This window comes from Abrus precatorius, unplaced genomic scaffold, assembly GCF_003935025.1.
Source record: "Abrus precatorius isolate BTA unplaced genomic scaffold, Abrus_2018 Scaffold8, whole genome shotgun sequence".
Classification (NCBI taxonomy): Eukaryota; Viridiplantae; Streptophyta; class Magnoliopsida; order Fabales; family Fabaceae; genus Abrus; species Abrus precatorius.
This window is the reverse complement of record NW_020874428.1, coordinates 9183584-9204642: the sequence shown is the minus strand read 5'-3', so window position 1 is coordinate 9204642 and position 21059 is coordinate 9183584. Positions and strand designations below refer to the sequence as shown.

Here is a 21059-nt window from a genome sequence, read left to right as displayed (position 1 = left end):
TTAAGGTATAAAAAATGTTCAATTCTAGAACCTCTTTATGTTAGTTAAAGCTTTGTTTAGGAGTTTGGAGAGATAGAGAAGAAAAGAAATCTCCCAAATTATGAGAACTTGAAAATATGATATTAGGAGAGTTTATAAATCCTCCCTCTCTCATTTAAAAACTTTTAAATAAGGATAATCATCACATAAATCTTCTCTTTCCCCTTAAAAATTAACTCACACAATATAAGTAATATAAAAGGTAAAAGGAAAGAACACCAATATTTATGCTAATTCATCACACAATTCTAGGACAACGTGTATTCCTTACAACATGTCAATATTTTCATTGTATATAAATATCTTTACATAAAAAATGTTTTACTACCTCAAATATTCTTGTTCAAATTTCTTTAGGATCAATAATCCTAGTATTCTATTATTGTTTTGTTAAAGTTTTGTCACACCTAAATATTCTTACCATAATTTCTTCAAATATCTTACTTAAAAAAAATTACTATAAAGATTTACAAGAAGATAAGTAGCATTTTTTTGTTGTTCTCATTCTAGTGTCTTTTGCATGAATATATGTATTTTTTATTTTTTATAAACTCAAATGTGTTTGTATATGTTAAAAATATCTATGTATCCATTAGATACTCATTATATCTTTTTTTAAACTTCTTCTAATAGGTGTAGTTTTTCAGCTTTAATAAAAAAGTATTTTTAAGTTCTTCTCTCTGTTTCTTTGTTTAAGATGTGTTTAGTAGGTAAAAATGTGCATAAAAGATATTTTGTTTTTATTAAATAAGTTAATATTGTAATATTTAAAATTTGTTTCTTTGATCAATGAATACTTTTGATTCATTTATGCATATTATGGATATAAAGGTTTATATAGGTTTTATTCTTCGTTTTGCTTAAATTATTAATTCTTATGGACTATCTTATAATAATTGATGTCTTGAATGTATGTTTAATTTGAAACACTTGAACAAATTCATTAAAAAAATGTAAACTTTTTATCAAATTTTAATGATTTTTCCTACATTAAAATTTTATAAGATACTTTATATTTTTAAGAGTTAAATATCTAAGTTTCAACTGCTTTAGTGATAAAAAATCACATGACAAATAAAAATTAAATCTTTTTAATTTAATGTATGTTTAATTTTATTTATTTTAATTAAATTCATAAATAAGTTTTTAAAAAATTTAAAATTTTATATCAAAGAAAGATAAATTTATATAGATCGTGATCACTATTTTTATTTAAAGTATAATTTTTGTATTAATTCAGATATAAAATTATTTTATCTTACTTATATTATTTGTCAAAAAAGAAAATAATATATATATATATATATTAATTTTAAACATATATTAAAATAATTTTGATGTATATTATTAATAATAAATTAAATAAGTTTAAATTAATATAAAGTTTGCAAATATAACTCACATAGGAAAAACATTTAAATCAATGATTAATTTTCTGATAAAATAGTTGATAAATAAATAATATAGCACCAAAAAAGTGTTGTAACTTGCAAGTAGTTGCCTCGTTTGAATTAAAAAAAGTCACCAAAATTTTAGCTCCTCTGGCTTTTCTAACAAACGGCAGCTTGGATTTGGAATGGAGAGTTGGAAGCCGACAGACATATCCTTTCTGTAAATCTAACTAATTCTAATTCTGAGGAAATCCCTCTTCTTCTCCCAATCCCTACACTTGTCACACAATTTCTCCAATTCGATTTGGATTTTGGATTTTGGATTTTGGATTTTGGATTTTGGATTTTGGACCCACTCTTCCTCTCAATTTCGGATCCATCATATATTCAGGTACCCCTTTCCTTTCCCAGATCTTCATCAATCACTTCTGGATCCTGCTTCTTGCACTTTTAGCGTCATGAGCAAAACCCAATTCTGAAGATGGTGCTGGTTTTGTAGTTTACATTATAATACAATTTTTGTGTGTTTTTAGAAGATATGAGTAGGTCCCCTTCGTTTTCAGTGAGAACGGAAGTGAGTCCGAGTGTTGACTCAGAATCATTGCAACGATGGGTTGTTGCTTTTTGTGTTATAAGGTTTGATCTTGAACAAGGGCAGCTCGTAGAAGAGTGTTACCCGCAGGGTTGTCTTTCCCATGATGAGGAACTTGAAATTGCTTATAGTTCCTTTCCTGATTCTGTTTCACAGCACCAAAACCGCTCCAGCATTCACGACTGCATCTTCTTTTTCCGAATTCGCAGGCGCTGCAATGATGGTTTTAAATACTTGTATGGTTATGTGTTTAATAGGCAGAGACACGATGAGAGGTTGAAGAGAGGTGGGGAGCAGAAGTCTGTGGTCATTTTGTCTCACACTCCTTATTCAAGTGTGTTTAGACCTTTGTTGCAAATTGTAGGTCCTTTGTTTTTTGACATTGGTAAGAAAGCATTGGAGCATATAGCTGCTTATGTTTCAAAATGGCCTGTTCCTGTCCCTGGGAAGGTGATGGATCTTCCTATTGGAAATGCAGCTCTTAAAGTGAACTTGCCGCCTGCTCATAGTTTGCCTGTTGAGACTGAGACTGGAGTATCTTTTGAAGAGGCTGCTTCTTCTGTGGTATCTTTTGTTCCTAATAATCAGAGTGTCCCGCATGGTCTTTTTCATGATTCTGATCTTTTTGGTTCGTTCCGCGGCCTTTTGCTGCAGCTTTGGCTGTTATGGGAATTGTTACTTATTGGTGAACCTATGCTCGTCATTGCCCCAACTCCTCCCCAATGTTGTGAGGCTGTTGCCAGTCTTGTGAGTTTGGTTGCACCATTATTTTGCAGTGTTGATTTCCGGCCTTATTTTACAATTCATGACCCAGTATTTGCACACTTAAACTCAGTTCAAGAAGGAGAAGCTTTCCCCCCAATGATTTTAGGGGTGACAAACCTTTTTTTTCTCAAAGCTCTCCGAAACATTCCACATGTTATCTCAGTTGGAAACCCTCCTCCTAATTCAAATAGGGTTCCCCTTTCAACTAGGTCTTCTACTGGCAGAGTTTCTGGTAGAGTGGAAGGTCTTGGGTTTCAACAACTTTCCCTAAAGAAGTTCTCTCCTTCGAGTTTATTGAGTGCGGTTAAGCTGCGGAAAGATGGTCCGCTTTGTCTCATGACAGAACATAAGGAAGCAATTTGGAGTACCTATTCTGCAACAACTAAGCCAGATACTTCTATCTTAAATAGGCTTATAGATGCTGGGGTGTCACCAAGAGTTGAGGAGTCAATGTCTGTTGTGAACAATGAAATATTACGGAGACATTTCTTGGAGCTTACTAATAACTTTTTGGCTCCTTTTAGCCCATATTTTAGGACTACAACACCATCTGAAGGATCTTCTCCTTATGTAGATCCTCCTTCTCTACCTCCATTCAATGCCGATGAATTTCTCACAAGTTTATCAGCAAGAGGTCCAGGGAAGTTTATATTAAAGCGAATGAGATCTAACTGGCTTGACTTGTACAGGTAATAACTTAGTTTGCTCTATTATCTCATGTACTACCATTTTCTACCAACCTCTATGTATTATAGTATTTTTGCAATTTATATTACGATCTTGTTCTAAATTTGCTGATCTTTGCAAATTAGATTTATTATCGATCTTCACATGATTGTACTTGAATGCTCTCTTTAGGCGATTCCTGAATGGACCCAACTTTATGCCATGGTTTCAGAGAAGACGTGCTGTTGCTGAACAAGAACAAGATAGATTGTGGAGGCAAGCAAGAATGAAAACTGACATTCAACTGCTTATTTCTAGACTGTCTGAGTTGGAAATTGTGGATTCATTCAACAAGATAGAGAGGCTTCTCCTCAGGGAAATGCAGGTAATCTGTTCTCCTGGGATCCTCAAGTAAATGTATGCTGTTGGTTAAGCAAGCCTTGATCTTTTCCCAACATGAATAAATGAATAAAATGCACTGTATCCATATCTATATTTAATTAGTTATTGTTTTCATTAATATATCGAGATGAATCCATGATGTGATGATACTTTCATTTTTTGCAATTGCAAAGGACTTAATATCTATCATTATAGATCCTGAGTTATAAATATTTTTTTATTGGGACTTTATTATTTACTATTTGTTTATGTGATATTTTATCCATCTAGATGAATGATCAAATTGAAAGGCCATATATAGACTTTGAGTGATGCCCAAGTTCAGGTAGAAGTATATTATAACTATGTGATCTCTCTCCATCTTGCTCTCCCCTTTTTGGTTCAAGGTTTACAAAATCGTCAACTTTGATCTACCACTAGGATCAGAGAAGTTAATTGTCATCCATATTTTCTATCATCTTCTCTTTAATAGGTGTTACTCCAATCTCTTATCATGTACAATCATTTCTTATCCTGCTATGTCTTGTATGGGCATGCATCTAATTTAACATTCTCATTTTTGTTATTTTCACTTTTTTCTCTTGTTGTTCCTTTAAAGACCAACATTCACTATAGAGAATAGTTAGTTGTATTGCAATTCAATGAACTTTCATTTGAGCTTGATAAGGAATTTACGGTCATATATAATTCCAATACTTTTTTTTTTCCATTTTGGTTACCCTACCATTTTTTATTGAGTTCAAAAATATTGTGTGATCCATGTAGCCAACCTTATGTAGTGGTCTAAAATTCTGTTGTTTTATAACATCTTGATTATTTTTTCTATTATTCTGTAAAAAGATCATATATAGTTAAACTTTGAAATTTATGGCATGACATCATCTTCATACTAGGGGGGTTTCTGGTAGAGAGATTCTTTTAAGTTTTTCAATAATCTTAAGTTAAGAATGTTAAATTCTCATATGTGGTATGAGTACTCTAAGAAATATTCCCAAGACACTAGCATTTCCAGCAATACTATTTTAATTAAGTTTTTCAAGAAAATATTTTTATGGGAGGGGTGAGAATCTAAAATTCTCATGAAGTCAAAAAGTTTTTTATAATATAAATTACAGTTTTATCCCTCAATGTTTTTAAATATAAACCTAAATTATGTTGTCTCTCCCTCTTGTCATTGTCTATTCCAAACTTTTATTGTTAATTCGATATTATAATTGAAAATTATTTGAAATCATTATGATTGAAATTTTGTAACCCTCACCACTTATATTAATAAAATTAGGTGACAGTGTAGCTAATACCATTGTTATATTATACATATATACATACATATATCATAGTATTCAAAAGTGTGCAATAGCGGCAGTGTGCAATGGCTCTGATAGGTATGAGAAACAGAATGTTAAAGTATGTATTGAATTGGCTCAGTTGAGCAGAAAACAACAATGAAAAGAGAGCTCTCAAGCGGCTCCGTGCCCTAAGACTGAAGTAATTATCCAAGATGCCTATTCCCATCTGCAACCCCATTATTTAAACTATTCTGTTTCCTAAAATCATGCTCCTAACTACTGAAAACAGAAAACAATAACAATAACAAAAGATAAATCCTAAACTACTGAAAACAGAAAACAATAACAAAAGATAAATCCTAAACTACTTATAACAGAATATAATAGCCTATTTCCTAATTCCTCTCCTATAGTTTTGCCGCTTATAGACTTTCAGCCCTTCCGGAAACTTGTCTCTAACAGGCTCCCTGCTGCCACAGTGTGAATTGCCTTGTGGTTTTGTGTAGTGTTTGGAGGAGCGGCACGAATTGTCGTAAATCACGGCTAGAGTGGCTGCTATCTACTGTGTGACAAAAATGTCAAATTTACCCTCGTTTTCTTAATTTTAGAAGGATTTTAAGGCGTTACCCCCCTTTTACATTGCGGGTGTCTACTGCACATTGTTGTATCATTCTGTCTCAACAATCTTGACCCTAGGTGTTCTCACTCACATCTCCAACAACATTTGCTTCATCCTGTGCACTTCACAGTAACTGACATCCTTTCTGGCCAAAATCTGGTGCAAGTCACCATTTGTTGCTGAATTCTAATCATTTTGTTCATCTTTGGCGAGACCTACTCATTTCTGATGTGAGCCATCTGCGTTAGGGGCTGTTCTCCAGCCAAAGCTGTTCACTATTTCTAGCCAAGTTCAGTCATCTTCATTTATAGTGAAACCCACACGTTTTCTGGTGAGACCATCTATGTTGAGGGCATTTTTTTGTTGAGACCACTCTATTTTGCTATGCTTTTCTTCTTTGTTATGTTTTAACTTCTGAGAACCCCTCTAAATGATTGAAATTTGGATGTTTGGAACGAAATTAATAGCTACTCCCTATCAGTCTCAGGAAATAACACAATCTTAACTTTGCCTTATCTCAATTTCTTCTTGTGCATTGGTGAAGTTAACAATAACTTGGATATAAGTTGGTAATGGAATAGTTTGAAAGACATAAAAAATAGAAAGGCTGTTACTTGTGACTTTTGTGGCAAAAGTGCAAAACTACCTAAAGACATCAAATGAGAGTGAGGGGAGATGTTGATAGTTGTCCAATGATTGCTAAAGATGTGAAAGAAATACTAAAAGCAGCCTATGTGAAGAAAAAAGTTGAGAAAGATGCATACTTGGTTGAGCATCAAGAAAATAATGATAAGGACAAAGAGTTGGACTAAATTTTGACTATATGTAGTAGAAAAAGACCTATAATATCGAGTGCTTTGGAAAGACATAAAGACAAACAAGTATTATTGACACTTGTGATGATGAGGCAAGAGCAAGAGCAATTCAGTGCATAAGGCGATTCCTTTATAGGAATGAAATTACTTTAAATGTTGTGCACTTAGAAAGCTTCAAGTTAATGATTGAAGCTATTGGAAATTATGGGCCACACTTAAAGTCTCCCAACTATCATGAGAGTAGAGTTTCTTTTCTTAAAAATGAGTTAGAGTATACAAGATTTGCCACAATATTCCTCACATCACAAAGGTGGCATGGTAAAAATAAAAAAACAACCTTAGAAAAATGTTTACTTCAAATGAGTGGTTAAGGTCCTAGATAGTCAAAGAAGCTAAAGAAAAAAAGGCAATTGATATTGTGCTCATGCCTTCTTTTTAGAATGTTGTTTACACTCTTAAGGCTATGGAGCCCTTTATGCAAGTTCTTAGGCTTTTTGATAATGAAAAAAAATCCTATAATGATTTACACATATGAAGCAATGGATAAGGCCAATAAAATTATTCAAAATGCATTCAAAGGAAATGAAGACAAGTATAAGGAGATTTTTGCCATAATTGATCGAAAATGAGCATCAACTTTATCATCCTTTGCGTGTTCCAGGTCATTATCTCATCCTTCGCATGTTATAGGTCATTATCTCAATCCTCAATTTTTTTTATGGTAATTTCAAAAATTGAAAATGATCTTGAAGTGATGAAGGACTTGTGTAAATGCATTGTGAGATTGTCTACAGGTGAAAAAGATATACACAGTACTCAAATGAGTTGTCAATATTAAAAAAAGTTGAAGACCTCTTTGTTTTGAAGGCAACAATAAGACAAATGACTACATTGACTTTTGGTAAAAGATTAGTTTAATTTTTTATCATTATGTAATTATGTAGATGATAGTGTTAATAAGTTGTTGCATAACTTGCAGTTGAATAGTGAAGAACTATGGACCACACATGCCATATTTACAAAAAACATTGGTATTAAAGTGATGAGTTTGACTTGGTAGTACACTTGGATGTGAGCAAAATTGGAGTACTTTTGAATCCATAATTAAATGTCAAACAACTTCAATTTAAGGTGCTTGGTCTAATAATAGTGAAAGTGTGATACTAATATTTTTCTTGTTATAAAGGTTGCAAGATTTGTTTTTTTATTAAATATAATCAAGCTTTTAAAGAATGTTTTGAGTGTCATAATGTGATGGATCTCATTCTCTTAAAGAATGTTGATGATAGTATTGAGTGGTTGCTAGGAGCAATAGGCAGAGATGATGAAGAAGGTATTGTAGATAACTTGTTTATTATGATAACTTGACTTGGGGAGTTGTTGCCAATACAACTTAGGCTATTGAGCTATAACCTACACTAAGTGACAAGCAAGATTAACAAATAAGACAATTGTAATTGTTTCTTATTCTTATAGAGCTAAGGGCAAGGAAAAGGAAGTTGTTGGAAAAGAAGAAAATTGTGATGATGAAGACATTGAAAGAAGAGGTCTATAAGAGTAGTGATGAAAGTGAAATGCAGAGACGAAAGATTTTAGCAATGAATATGATGATACTTATTAAAAAAATTATGTTTGAATATTTAGTGATTCTAAACTCTTAAGCATTGAGGCTTAAACTAGTTCAATTTTTTATTTTTATTTTTTGTTATTAATGGGTGTTAACTTTCATTTTTGATAATTAATTATGACTGTCTTTAATTTGGATATTAATTTTTTTTTCAGCATATATATATATATATATATATATATTAGGTTATTCCAAATCTTCTGAATAATGGTTATCCTGCTATACCATTTTTGAGTTCGGCTGCATCGCATTGCTATCCTATTAGGTTATTTTTTTTATACTCACATGTACCCATTTCTCTTATTATAAATGCCTTATATTATTTTCTTTTATTTTAAACTTTAATTTAATTTTTAAATAAGCATAAATTTAGTTAATAGCGTAAATAAAATTTATGAATTATCATAGAGAGTAAAAGTATATTTTTGAAACTAATAATATTCCTAAAATGTAATTCCCAGGAACTAAAAATGATTTCGTACACTAAATGCTCTCTAAAAGAATTACTTGTCTGGAATGTTTTCCTTTCTATTATGGGGGGGCTACTTTGATTCTGTTTTGAACAGGGGCAGAGCCAAGATTTATTGTGAGGGCCTCAGACCAAGCATATAGCATGAAACTTTTGAAGTCCCTTTTTCTTTTGCTTTCTTTAAACTTTTTCTCTTTTATTACAAATAGGTGAATCCTGTATAATAATGATTATATCATTTACGCAAAACTTCCCAATAACTGAAGGACTGCATGAAAAAGTTTACGGAGCTGGGGGTCATTAATTCTGCGCTGGTTCTTAGTATCATGAAGCTATGATGTAAATAAAATTGGAGGAATCATATTTAATTAAAATTATGAAATGTGTAGAAACCACAAAGTTATATAGGATTTCACTTATTATTATGACAAATTTGAATTGACATAACTTGCAATAAGCTATTATTATATAGTACTTTGATATACCTGTTCACTTTCCATTTCTTCCCACACCTTCTGCCGAGAGGAACTTAAAATTATGGTGCTGTGGAACCATTGTAGTAACTAGAAGGAAATGATTTGTCCCATCACATTTGTCTGTCTGGAACTTAAAGTGGTTAATTTTCAGGTCTGATGTTAATGTGTTCTTGATAGGAACCTTGTGTCCCTTGGAAAAATGCGTCTTATAAAATGGATTTCTTTTTCTATTTTTGGCTATTAATTTGCTGGTACTATGAGGGAGAGAATCTTGTCTGGTCTGGGCCTAGTAATATATCTGGATTTGGGATGTTTGGAATCAAATTACATGAGGAATTCCTTTCTGACTGGACTTCTGATCCTCTGAGAAGTATGAAACAAGTACATTGTTGTCTTCTTTTTGTTGAATGAGAATATATCTTGGTCAGAGGATAAGCATTGATGCCTCATTTACAAGGATCAATAACTGGGTTCATACTGGCCCATAGTTCTCATATCTTTCAGTAGTGTTCACTGCTAGTGTGAGATGAAACTTAGCTTTGCTTTGTGCTTCTGAAAATGAAGCCAATATTAAGTGCGAGTTTTATAATCAGTTAGGTACAAAGTATGAACGTAAATGAGCTACCCCTAATTGAATGCTAGTATGCTCGAGCTTATTTAGTTAAACTATATGTTGAACTTCAGCACATTCAAACTAAACATTTGTGCTCAAGCTTAAACAAGCCCAAGCAGTTCATGATTAGTATTCTATATATGATGCATACTTGCACATGCATTTACTTGTATTCAGGCTCTAAGAGATGAGCATAAACTTAGCGAAGTCTGAAGAGTATATAGGTTGGTTATGTGCTAGACCAAAAGTGCAAAATTTGGTGCCCTTGGCCTAGTAATTTTAGTTCACTTAACCTAGTGGCGCTGTGCAATTGAAAGCTTTTATTCATTTAGGATGTTATTCATTTGCATGTATGCTAGTTGATATCTCAAGGTTTTCTGGTTTCCTAAAGTGAGACTTAGCAGTGAAACATGATTAGAATGATCAGTAGCATTGAAAGTTGAAGACCTCGGAGCTGGCTAAGGATGTTGTGATTAGAAAACATTCCACATACTGATAGATTACTCATTTTTTACCAGGCAATGAGGAATAGGAGATGCAATGCGAGACACTTGTTTAAATGTTTTAAGAAGACTCAAAAATGGCTTCATACTTGTCTACTGTTATGTTGTATAATTTATCTTCTTTTTTTTTCTTGGATATTGTGGAGATATATTTTTCTAAGTGATTGCATGTTGGGTCATTCATGCTATTTGTTAATAAGAACGAGATTGCACATTGGATACCAAGAGGCTTAGGGTGAATTGAAATGAAATTCCATACTATATTTAAAGCCTTCCACATATTTTCATCGTGCAAGCATACCCTTACCTATGAGTAAAGGAGAAATGATGTTTAGTGGCCGTTTTGTAGTATACTACGTGCAAGGCAACATATAAGTATTTGTTTCATAATATGCTAAAGGACATCACACACCTACTCAATAGGATTATTTATTCTGTAAAAATCATATTCAGTGCTTTATTCATCTTTATTCATCTTCTTAAATGCATTTATCAGCTGCAGCAATCTGGAAAAGATGGCGTTGATTCCTTGGCAACTTGTCAGAAATTAAGAGGAGACCTTCAGGCCGTTTTCAATGTACTTCCAAAGGATATGCAACAACTTATGCTTTCAAATCCAGAAAGGGCATCCCTTCTTCAAGGGAGTCCAGAATTGACAAAACTTCCTGGGCGTCCACTCATACAAGTTGCGGTTGTATCAGCTACTTCACCCAGGTAATGGGAAAAACCGGAAACTTGTGGTTATGGTTGTTTATAGGATCTTCTCGTGCTGCCGAAGGACAAATTAATGTTGGACTACTTCCATCTGATTGTTCTTATTCATGACAAGTCATGTGAGGTAAGACTCATTTTCATCCTTCATTAATTGCTTTTAAATCACTTCATTAGAACATATTTGCTGACTTTCATCAAATAAACAGCTGTGCAGTCACTGCAATTTATATTGATTAATCAATACACTTCAAGCTGCCTGCGTGATGTAACTTCTCTCTTGGCAAAAGTGGATGAAAATTCCTTTTGATGTTTATACGTGTGAGGTTTTGTTAATTGCCTTTGTTCTCAGAAATTGAGGCTTCATGTTGTTCCTATTCCTAAAAGATCAAATTGTAAATTATTGATTGTGTTAGCTTTCGGTAATGGTGTCTTCCAGATTTGTTTACATTTCCAAATGTTTCTCAACATATGCAACGTGTCGTCTGAGGCGCGATTCATATACTTTGTAATTTATCTAGACTCATTAATACTTTGCAGAAGAAATCGTAGATAACATACTTCAGTTAAATTCTATTACGACTCAAAATTATGTATGTTTATAACTGTGATTTCTGATAATTTTTTATTAATTGTAGGGAGTTGAGAAGATCATGTTATTAATATTTTAAAGGGCATATTAAATAATTAAACCAGTATTGTGGTGCTGTTTCTAGATTGATATTATCTATAAGAAAGAAATACGCGTTGCTCATACACATTCACAAAGTAACCTTCAAATGCTTATTCGTCTTTGCAAATGCAAGGGTTAGTCTTCAATGATCATTCCTACCCAGTTAAATCTGTACCCGACATAAATAGTTTGGAGATCAAGTGAGCTAAAGAATGAATAGAAAGAGGTAATATAGTTCCAGAGCAAAGCTCATCCTTGCATTTCAAGTAATATTCCTTCGTTCTAAAAACAGGCTTTTGGAAAATTGTATATTGAAAATCTTTGCCTACGGAATTTGGCAAAACATGTATAGCATTGTATAGCCTAGAAAATACATTGAACGGTTCTAGACAATAAATTAAAATATCTACTGGGTCAATCATTGCACGTTATTTTCTATAGAGATAACTACATGGACTTTTTATTAGAAGTAGTGACAATTATATTTAGACCTTGTTTGTTTTTGAAGGTATGCTCAATTCCTTTAGAGCAACAATAATGCCGATATTGAGTAGTATAAATAAACATATCTTCATGCAACTTAGATGTTCAAATACAGAATTGAGTAGTATCTAAGTTAGTTTGCTCATACAAACTACTTTACCATTTCGATCAGTATATCACTCATTTTCCCATTCCTTTTTTTATTTTTTGCTTTTGCACTTGTAAAGGGGGAAAAAAGAATTCAGAAGCAAAAATTTAAAGAACTCAATTTTTTTGTTCACCTTCTCCGTGAAGGCACTAAAATACAAGCACTAAGAAATTGAGCTATATAAATTTCTGCTCCCTAGAATAGATACATTCCCATTTCATTCTATTGATTTGGAGGTTCTGTCCCATCATCGTCATCATCATTCTAATAATCATTGCAAAGTCCAAGCACACCCTTCAAAACCCACAAAAACTAACAAAACAAATGGCTCCAAATTGTGGGTACCTAGTGGCATTCTTCCTTGTGATCTCAACTATGGTCTCGAGTGGCTCTGCTTGGATTGGTGTGAATTGGGGAACCATGTCAACCCACCAGCTTCCACCTAAGAAGGTGGTTAAGATGTTGAAGGAAAATGGGTTCCGAAAATTGAAGCTGTTTGATGCGGATGAGTGGATTATGGAAGCTTTGATGGGGACTGATATCGATGTCATGTTGGCAATACCCAACATCATGTTGGACAAAATAAGTAACAGTCCTAAAGCTGCAGATGCTTGGGTGTATGAAAATGTCACCAGTTACTTGTACACTGGTGGTGTCAAAATCAAGTTAAGTAGTCCTATAATATATATATATATATATATATATATATATATAGGATATTTATGATTTTATGTCTTCTCCTAGCAGATATATATTGGCTTTATGTATATTGCTCTATTGTTTTACTTATTTATTTATTATAAAATTTTAACGTCAGTTTTTTTAGTTTATTTTAGGCAACAGTAAACGTTTATTAGGGGAAAAATGCATTTGATGTATAATAAATATATTTTAATAAATTTTACTATCTTTAGTTGCATAAAATTAACTCTAAAGACTAATATTAACAAAATTGTTACTTGTTTGTTTATTGAAGTTGCTGCTTTCTTTCGTGTTTCTTGGTTAAAGTCTTGATCGTATCCTAAGTCATATTAATTATTATTAATCTTCTGGAAGGAGTTCGATAGCATGCTTTCCGATGTATCAGCTGGATATGCCTCTAGCTGATTTTGGCGCTTCAATTAAAGAGTTGGAAATAGATCCCTTATTGTATATTGTTGTTGATGTTAACTAATAGCTATTGGTGTATGCTTAAGCTTTAATAAAGTCATGTTGTAGCTGTTCCTAACTCTACATGGTTATGCTTGCTATGTATGTTTTTTTTGCAGGTATGTTGCCGTGGGTAATGAGCCTTTCCTTAAAGCATATAATGGGACCTATCTAAAGAAAACTCTGCCAGCTCTTAAGAATATACAAGCATCAATCAATAATGCCGGGTTTGGTTCAAAGATCAAAGTCACTGTTCCATTCAATGCTGACATTTACTATTCACCTGACTCAAATCCGGTGCCATCAGCTGGTGACTTCAGGCCTGAAGTAAGGGACTTTACTATTGAAATAATCCAATTCTTATATTCAAACAAGGCACCTTTTACAGTCAATATCTACCCTTTCCTTAGTCTATATGGCAGCGAAGATTTCCCTTTTGAATTTGCATTCTTTGATGGAAGTAAAAATAACAAGCCTCTTAGAGATGGTAATGCACTTTACACCAATGTGTTTGATGCAAATCTTGATACCCTTTTGTGGGCTTTAGACAGGGCAGGATATCCTGACATGCAGGTTATAATTGGTGAAGTTGGGTGGCCAACTGATGGCGATAAGAATGCTAATGCCCAGAATGCAAAGCGGTTCAACCTGGGTTTGATTAAACATGTTCTGAGTGGCAATGGTACCCCTAAAAGGAAAGGTATAATTGACTTGTATATGTTCAGCCTCATTGATGAGAATGATAAAAGTGTTCTTCCTGGGAACTTTGAGAGGCACTGGGGAATTTTTGAGTTTGATGGCAAGCCAAAGTATGAATTAGACTTAACAGGTAAGCATAAGGATAAGGGCCTTATCCCAGTAGAAGGTATAAAGTACCTGGAGAAGAAATGGTGTATCTTGGATCCAGATGTTACTAACTTGAACGATTTGGCTGATAGCATCGACTATGCTTGTACCTTTTCTGATTGTACTGCCCTTGGTTTTGGCTCTACTTGTAATAATTTGAATCTCCAAGGGAATGCATCTTATGCCTTCAATATGTATTATCAAGTAAATGACCAGAGGGATTGGGATTGTGATTTCTCTGGTTTGGCTACTGTAACACATAAGGATCCTTCAGAAAAGGGCTGCCAATTCCCTGTGATGATTTCTCCTAGTTCTTCTTTGTTTCCACATGGAGGGCTTTCGGATATCCTTATGAAAGCTATGAAGGTATATATTTTTGTGATGTTTTTGCTGTAGCTGACAGGTTTAGGAAACAATTTGAGTATCAAGTGTGATTTAGTGCTAATAGTATTGATTTAGAAAATAATAAATGAAGTTTTTTATTTAAAATTACATTAAGAGTACATTAGAAATTATGGTAAGAGGGTATAATAATGCTTATTAATAAAAAAATATTTTCATTTTTAATTCCTTAACTAATGCTTTAATTATAATGATTAACATTTGGCTCATCTTAATCTCTAATTAAATTAACAGGTGATATTTTGAGATGTAAAAGTGACTTTTGATACATTAAATATAAAAATGTGTGATCATGGGCGTGTACGCAGCACTTCTGTCCTGTAAGCAACTTCTAAGATTGTTTCTTCCATCTTGCTTACACTTGAATGACTAAGTTTACACTTGGTGCTGCAATTTTTTTTTTTTACGAGATCAATTGGTGCTGCATTAGTAGTATATTATTTTGAAAGAAATCCAAGTGAACAGGGAAAAAAAAAGCTAGAGAAAGAAAGAAGTAGAGAAGGGAATAAGGTTATAACCGGGAACTGTTCCAAATACAAGAAAATATAAAGGTTTACGCAAGTTATTTTTTTAAAGTCCAAGTAACTTGAATTAGATTATCAAATTGCTGGTTTCCTTAAGAAGAAAATTGAAATATTTATTACCAAAACATGAAGCAACAAATCATTATTATCTAAACATGAGACTCAGTTTGGGAAAAATATTGAGTCTAATTGTCCAAGTTAGTACATTTGTCAGCATGTTAATTGGGAATTTAAGATCGAAGGGATTAACTTGGTGTTGTTGCTCTTCCAACAGGTGATTATTTGGTTTAAAATTGAGTGAAATTAATTTTAAAGGGTTTAATATTTTTTAAGTATGTACATATATTAACTTGAATAACATACTTTTATTAAAATATTTATTTTGTATAAGAAAATGTGATAATTAATTCTTGAACAATAAAATATACAAGTGAGTTATTCATATGTGATCTTTCATTATATCATCTAAACTATATCAGTAGATTGGTACTTAACTTTTATTTGTTTTAGTTTAATTTAATCTTTTAATATTTATTTTGTTTTACTTTTGTGTTCAAATTTTTAATGTTTTAATTAGATTTTTTCCTATTTATGGTATTAATATATTTTTATTTTTTATTTTTTAGCATATAATTATTCATCATTATCTTCCATTTTTTTTCTTTAGCTTTCTCTCCCTTCTTCCTCCTCTTCTTCTTTGATTGATGTCTTCTTCACTCTTTCTTTTTAGGATGGAGATCATGGTGCTACCGCTGAGGGGCAATAGTGATGTATGAAGAACATTACATAAAATTATAAAGATACCATTGATCATACATAACACACATCATAACATCTCAATATAATTTCAACAATATACAATTGAATAATTGCGTTAAACACATACCTGATGAGAATGCACAATCCATAAGCAATCATTCTTCTCAAGTGAGCGTGTACTACTCTCGTATCTAATTACTATTATCACACACAAGTAATTGTCTAATGAGACAACAATTATATATAAAAACCTAATCAGATAAGAGTAGGAACCTCTCACTAGGCAAATAGAATGACCTAACCCATCACAGACCATTCATACTAAAAGCCTAATCACAAAATCTATACAATTAATAATAACTATACACATTTATTTTATTTCATAATTAATAACAATATAGCTATGATAATTTTAATAATGCTAATCTATAAATTAATATAAATATTAATATTAATGTTAGAAAATCTAACAATGAACTCATTTGCTACTGATGCTTGGTGATTTATTTTCAAAAAATTTATAAAATCAAGGTTGCAAACTATTTTTAATAATATAGATTTAGATAAAAATAAATTTAACTACAAATATAATATGTTTGTTTTACAAATATAATGAGAAGAAAAATTATGGTTATACTAGTTCACAGTACACTATTAAGGTTAAGTTCAATTCTTGACTCTTAGTCAATATTTTTACTATTAAATAAATCTCATAGACTATGTGTATTATACTTTTAGTATTTTTGCATAAACTTGTTTAGACTTAAAGATCCAAATACTAACCACCACTTTAGGTTTTCACCCTAACAAGTATTTTTAATGTGTTTCTTCAAGCTTCTAACATTCCAAGAAGTAATGAAAGCTTTTTAAATGATAAGCTAAGTTCACATTCATGTTCTAAATTTGAATAGTGCACTCAATTATTTCTAAATTCTAATAGTTACGATCAAGTTCATGATTGGGGAAGGTAAATTGAAAATGAAAGAAAGAAAGCATCTCCAACAAAATCTTTAAAGAATTTTGAAAAATTTGAAAAAAGAAATATATATGAGTTCAAGAATTTAATTATGCGTGAAGAATATATTAGCATTTTATTCTTAAAAAGTTGAATCTCTTTTATTTATTAAAAGAAATCTATTAAAAATAGTAAAATTTTTGTAAAGTATTTTGATATTCTTAAAATATTTTGAAATAAAAGAAAAGAAAAAAGGAATTTTTTTTTAAAATAATTGGGTATGGCAAATTTTCATCCCCTCTCCTATATTCCTAATTGCATTGAGAAAATCAAAGTTACATGTTAAAATGTATTAACTCAAAGAAAATATTTAAAAAACATTATTATTGTGTTTACAAACAAAATGAAATTCTTTAAAAGTGTAAATTTTTTAGAAAAAGAAACTTCCTTGATGGCATTAAAAATATTGACTTGACGAATTTTTTTTTTATCTATATTCCTATGTATCTTGTAATAAGGAAATTAGAACCACTTACTTATTAATGACAATATTTATTAAAAAAAAAATATTTTTTGAAAGGTTATTTTAAAATAAAAAAATGATAAATAAAACCTTATTGAATAGTACTTTAATATACAAGAAAATAAAATTAAAAAAAACTTTAAAAAATCCTTTAAAAGTGTTAAAATTAATTTGAAAGAAAATATCTTTATTTTAATTTTTTCAAAGTAAAAGGAAAAATTCACTTATGTAGGATGTAAGATATTGTAGCTAAATAAGTATACTAATAATTTAATAACCCACAAATGGTATTTAATTTTATGCTTTTTTGTTTATTTATAAATGCAAAATAAACATTTGGAGCTAATTTAGATGAATTGACATTGATAAAATTTTGTTGTCGATTCTTGAAATCAAGTTGTGACTTTGAAGTAATGAAGTCTACTAGAATATTGCTTTTACAGAAGCTTGTGCATGTCAATTATTGTAAATGTTGACTTGAAAAACTATAACCATGTCACACAAAGATGGTAGTTGGGTGGGGGGAAATAACATATAATTAATGTGCTACCAATATCACACCTATAAATCTTCACTAACCACATCTTATTTAGTTCAAGTGTCTCTTTGCATCTTCTTTCTTTTTCTTTACAAAACAAGCTACCCCATCTTTGCATGCTCAGCAAATTCTATCACTACAAATGCAAACATTTCACATAATCTCCTTAGCACCTTCTCATGGCTCCTGCATGGGTTGAAGAGTTGCATCTTCATCACGTGACCATTCCTGTGACCATAGATAAAATGTATTCAGTCATGCCATCAACACCTATTCCAGTTAAACAAGGTGAAAGCTTATACCTTTCCAACCTAGATGACATGATTGGAGCACGTGTGTTTACACCTACAGTGTACTTTTATCAATCAGAAAACATAGATCCTTCTAAAAAACCTATAACAAAAATACTACGTTATGCTTTAGGTGATGTTTTAGTGCCTTACTACCCTCTCTCTGGCAGACTTAGAGAGACCAAGAATGGAAAACTACAAGTGTTTTTTGGACCCAAACAAGGAGCACTTATGGTTGAAGCACGATCTGATATTGCCTTAGTTGAACTAGGAGATCTCACAGCTCCAAACCCATCTTGGGAACCTTTGATCTTCAAGTTTCCAAATGAAGAACAATACAAAGTGCTTGATATGCCATTGGTCATTGCTCAAGTTACCCTTTTCCGTTGTGGTGGCTTTAGCATTGGTTTGAGGCTATGCCATTGCATCTGTGATGGCTTGGGAGCCATGCAATTCCTTGGTGCATGGGCTGCCACTGCAAGAACAGGAACACTTGTGATTGATCCTAAGCCTTGTTGGGACAGGGAAATGTTTAGGCCTCGTGACCCACCTATGGTGACGTTTCCCCACATGGAGTTCATGAGAATTGAAGAGGGTTCCAATCTCACAATGACATTGTGGCAAACCAAGCCAGTTCAAAAGTGTTATAGGATCAAGCGTGAGTTTCAAAATTGTGTTAAAACTCTAGCTCAGCCATTTGATGCTGCTGGTTGTACCACTTTTGATGCAATGGCAGCACTTATTTGGAGATCTTGGGTGAAAGCCCTTGATGTAAGGCCACTTGATTACCATCTTAGGCTAACATTTTCAGTCAATGCTCGTCAAAAGCTTAAAAACCCACCTTTGAGAGAAGGATTTTATGGCAATGTTGTATGTGTAGCATGTACAACAAGCACTGTCTCAGACCTTGTGCATGGACAACTTCCAAAAACTACTCGTTTGGTTCGTGAGGCAAGACAAAGTGTTTCAGAGGAGTATTTGAGATCCACAGTGGATTATGTTGAGTTGGATAGGCCTAGGCAACTTGAGTTTGGTGGTAAACTAACAATAACTCAATGGACAAGGTTCTCAATCTACAAGTGTGCAGATTTTGGGTGGGGTAGGCCACTTTATGCTGGTCCTATAGATTTAACACCAACACCTCAAGTTTGTGTTTTTCTACCTGAAGGGGAGGCTGATTGTAGTGGCTCTATGATTGTGTGCATATGTTTGCCTGACTCTGCTTCTCACAAGTTTACACAAGCCTTGTTGCTTGATTCAATGTTCACATAAACCTTGTCCTAATTTGACTTCTCAGACCTTATGTTCCTATTGGACCTTATGTTGTTAATAAAGTGTCAATGTTGATACATTTTGATAATTCAATATTTTCTTGTAATTATTGTTCTATGTGAAAGTAGTTTGGTGCTAGCAACATATGCACTAGGTTGAGAGAGAAAAATTATGCACATTCTCAGAGAATAATAGTATTGAATGGGGTTATGGAAGAAAAGTAATCTAATCTTTAGTTATTCTTGTATCAACATTCATTTAATTTATTTCTAAATTTAAATCTAGTCTAATTAAAGAATGTAAAATTGCATTTTTTTTCTTTTAAAAGAAAATAATAAATAAAATTTTAAAATATTATATTAAATGATATAAAATTGTATTTAATCATGCCATCAAGGCCTATTCTAGTTAAACAAGGTAAAAAATTATACCTTTCCAACCTAGATGACATGATTGGAGCACGTGTTTTATACCTATAGTGTACTTTTATCAATTAGACACCATAAGTCCTTCCAAAAACTTGCATAAAATACTACGTGTTGCTCTATTTGATATTATAGTGCCTTATTACCCTTTCTCAAGTAGGGTTAAAGGGACCAAGAATGGAAAATTTCAAGTTTTTTTTGGACCCCAAACAAGGAGCACTCATGATTGAAGCAAGATTTGATATTTGCCTTAGCTGAACTAGGAGACCTCACAACTTCAAACCTAGCTCTGAGAACCTTTGATCTCCAAGTTTTCAAATAACAAACTATACGAAGTGCTTGAGATGCACTAAATCATTACTCAAGTTACTTTTTCTGTGGTGAATTTAGCATTGGTTTTAGCCTATACTATTGCATCTATGATGACCTGGGAGTCATGCAATTGTTTGGTGCACATGATGACCAATAAATATACTTATTCTTAAAGACCATGTAGCCAAAATAACGACAAACAAGTCCTTGAAGAAAATACAAGAAGCTAGGGGACCTAAAATTGAACCTAGAGGTTATAGAGATGGTAATCAAAACTTTTGTATTCATTTTTCGTTAGAAACAAATGTAGAGAGCACAACAAATAAAAGAAAAATGTGTAAGAAAAGCCAAAGTGAAAGTGAAGAGAGAAAGAACGTTAAGATTTAAGAATTCCAAACATGAATGATCAAGAAAAATTATCCCAAGGTTCAATAATTCCTAAATTTATAAAAGTGAGTGTTAAAAAAAAGTGTAAAATATGTATGAACAATTAAAAAGGTTGTGTGTGAGTATATGCTGGTGCGTGAAATGAGAATGTAAGAAATATTATGTATGTGAGAAAAAATGTGAGAAAGTTGTGAGTAAGTGATGTTAGTTAAAAAGATTATTATTTTTTATTAATGCTATATTTTTATATTATTTTAATTACACTTTTAGTATTTTTAATTTTTAATAATTTAAATTAAGTCTTTATTCTAAAAAATTTTCTAATAATTAATAAAAATATAACATATATAACATATATATGTTTTTACTAATAAAAAATTATAAAGAAAAATTGAT

At 32.0% G+C, this 21059-nt stretch overlaps 3 protein-coding genes across 4 annotated transcripts; all 3 read left to right on the top strand.

The window, feature by feature from the left end:
* Positions 1 to 1522: 1522 nt before the first annotated feature.
* On the top strand, positions 1523 to 11576 carry LOC113847160 (protein DENND6A-like). Of its 2 annotated transcripts, XM_027476071.1 has the most exons (5): positions 1554 to 1650; positions 1822 to 3476; positions 3646 to 3838; positions 10763 to 11104; positions 11187 to 11543. In XM_027476071.1, the coding sequence occupies exons 2-4, from the start codon at positions 1969 to 1971 to the stop codon at positions 10982 to 10984; spliced, it is 1923 nt and encodes a 640-aa protein (XP_027331872.1). In that variant the 5' UTR covers positions 1554 to 1650; positions 1822 to 1968; the 3' UTR covers positions 10985 to 11104; positions 11187 to 11543. The 2 variants fall into 2 exon arrangements, with proteins under 2 accessions (XP_027331871.1, XP_027331872.1); XM_027476070.1 differs by having other exon boundaries at positions 1523 to 3476; positions 11187 to 11576.
* Positions 11577 to 12605: 1029 nt separating this feature from the next.
* On the top strand, positions 12606 to 14672 carry LOC113874183 (glucan endo-1,3-beta-glucosidase 8-like). Its single transcript, XM_027512407.1, has 2 exons — positions 12606 to 12946; positions 13550 to 14672. Exons 1-2 carry the CDS (start codon positions 12606 to 12608, stop codon positions 14670 to 14672), a joined length of 1464 nt encoding a protein of 487 aa, XP_027368208.1.
* Positions 14673 to 18156: 3484 nt separating this feature from the next.
* LOC113874182 (omega-hydroxypalmitate O-feruloyl transferase) lies at positions 18157 to 19539 on the top strand. The gene has a single exon (XM_027512406.1). The coding sequence runs from the start codon at positions 18157 to 18159 to the stop codon at positions 19537 to 19539; it is 1383 nt and encodes a 460-aa protein (XP_027368207.1).
* The last annotated feature ends 1520 nt before the right edge of the window (positions 19540 to 21059 follow it).

Coding starts and splice junctions, on each gene's coding strand:
- LOC113847160 (XM_027476070.1), top strand. CDS start 1,969: ATGAGTAGGTCCCCTTCGTTTTCAGTGAGAACGGAAGTGAGTCCGAGT. Junction 3,477..3,645: donor AACTGGCTTGACTTGTACAG/GTAATAACTTAG, acceptor TGCTCTCTTTAG/GCGATTCCTGAATGGACCCA. Junction 3,839..10,762: donor TTCTCCTCAGGGAAATGCAG/GTAATCTGTTCT, acceptor TGCATTTATCAG/CTGCAGCAATCTGGAAAAGA.
- LOC113874183 (XM_027512407.1), top strand. CDS start 12,606: ATGGCTCCAAATTGTGGGTACCTAGTGGCATTCTTCCTTGTGATCTCA. Junction 12,947..13,549: donor ACTGGTGGTGTCAAAATCAA/GTTAAGTAGTCC, acceptor TTTTTTTTGCAG/GTATGTTGCCGTGGGTAATG.
- LOC113874182 (XM_027512406.1), top strand. CDS start 18,157: ATGGCTCCTGCATGGGTTGAAGAGTTGCATCTTCATCACGTGACCATT.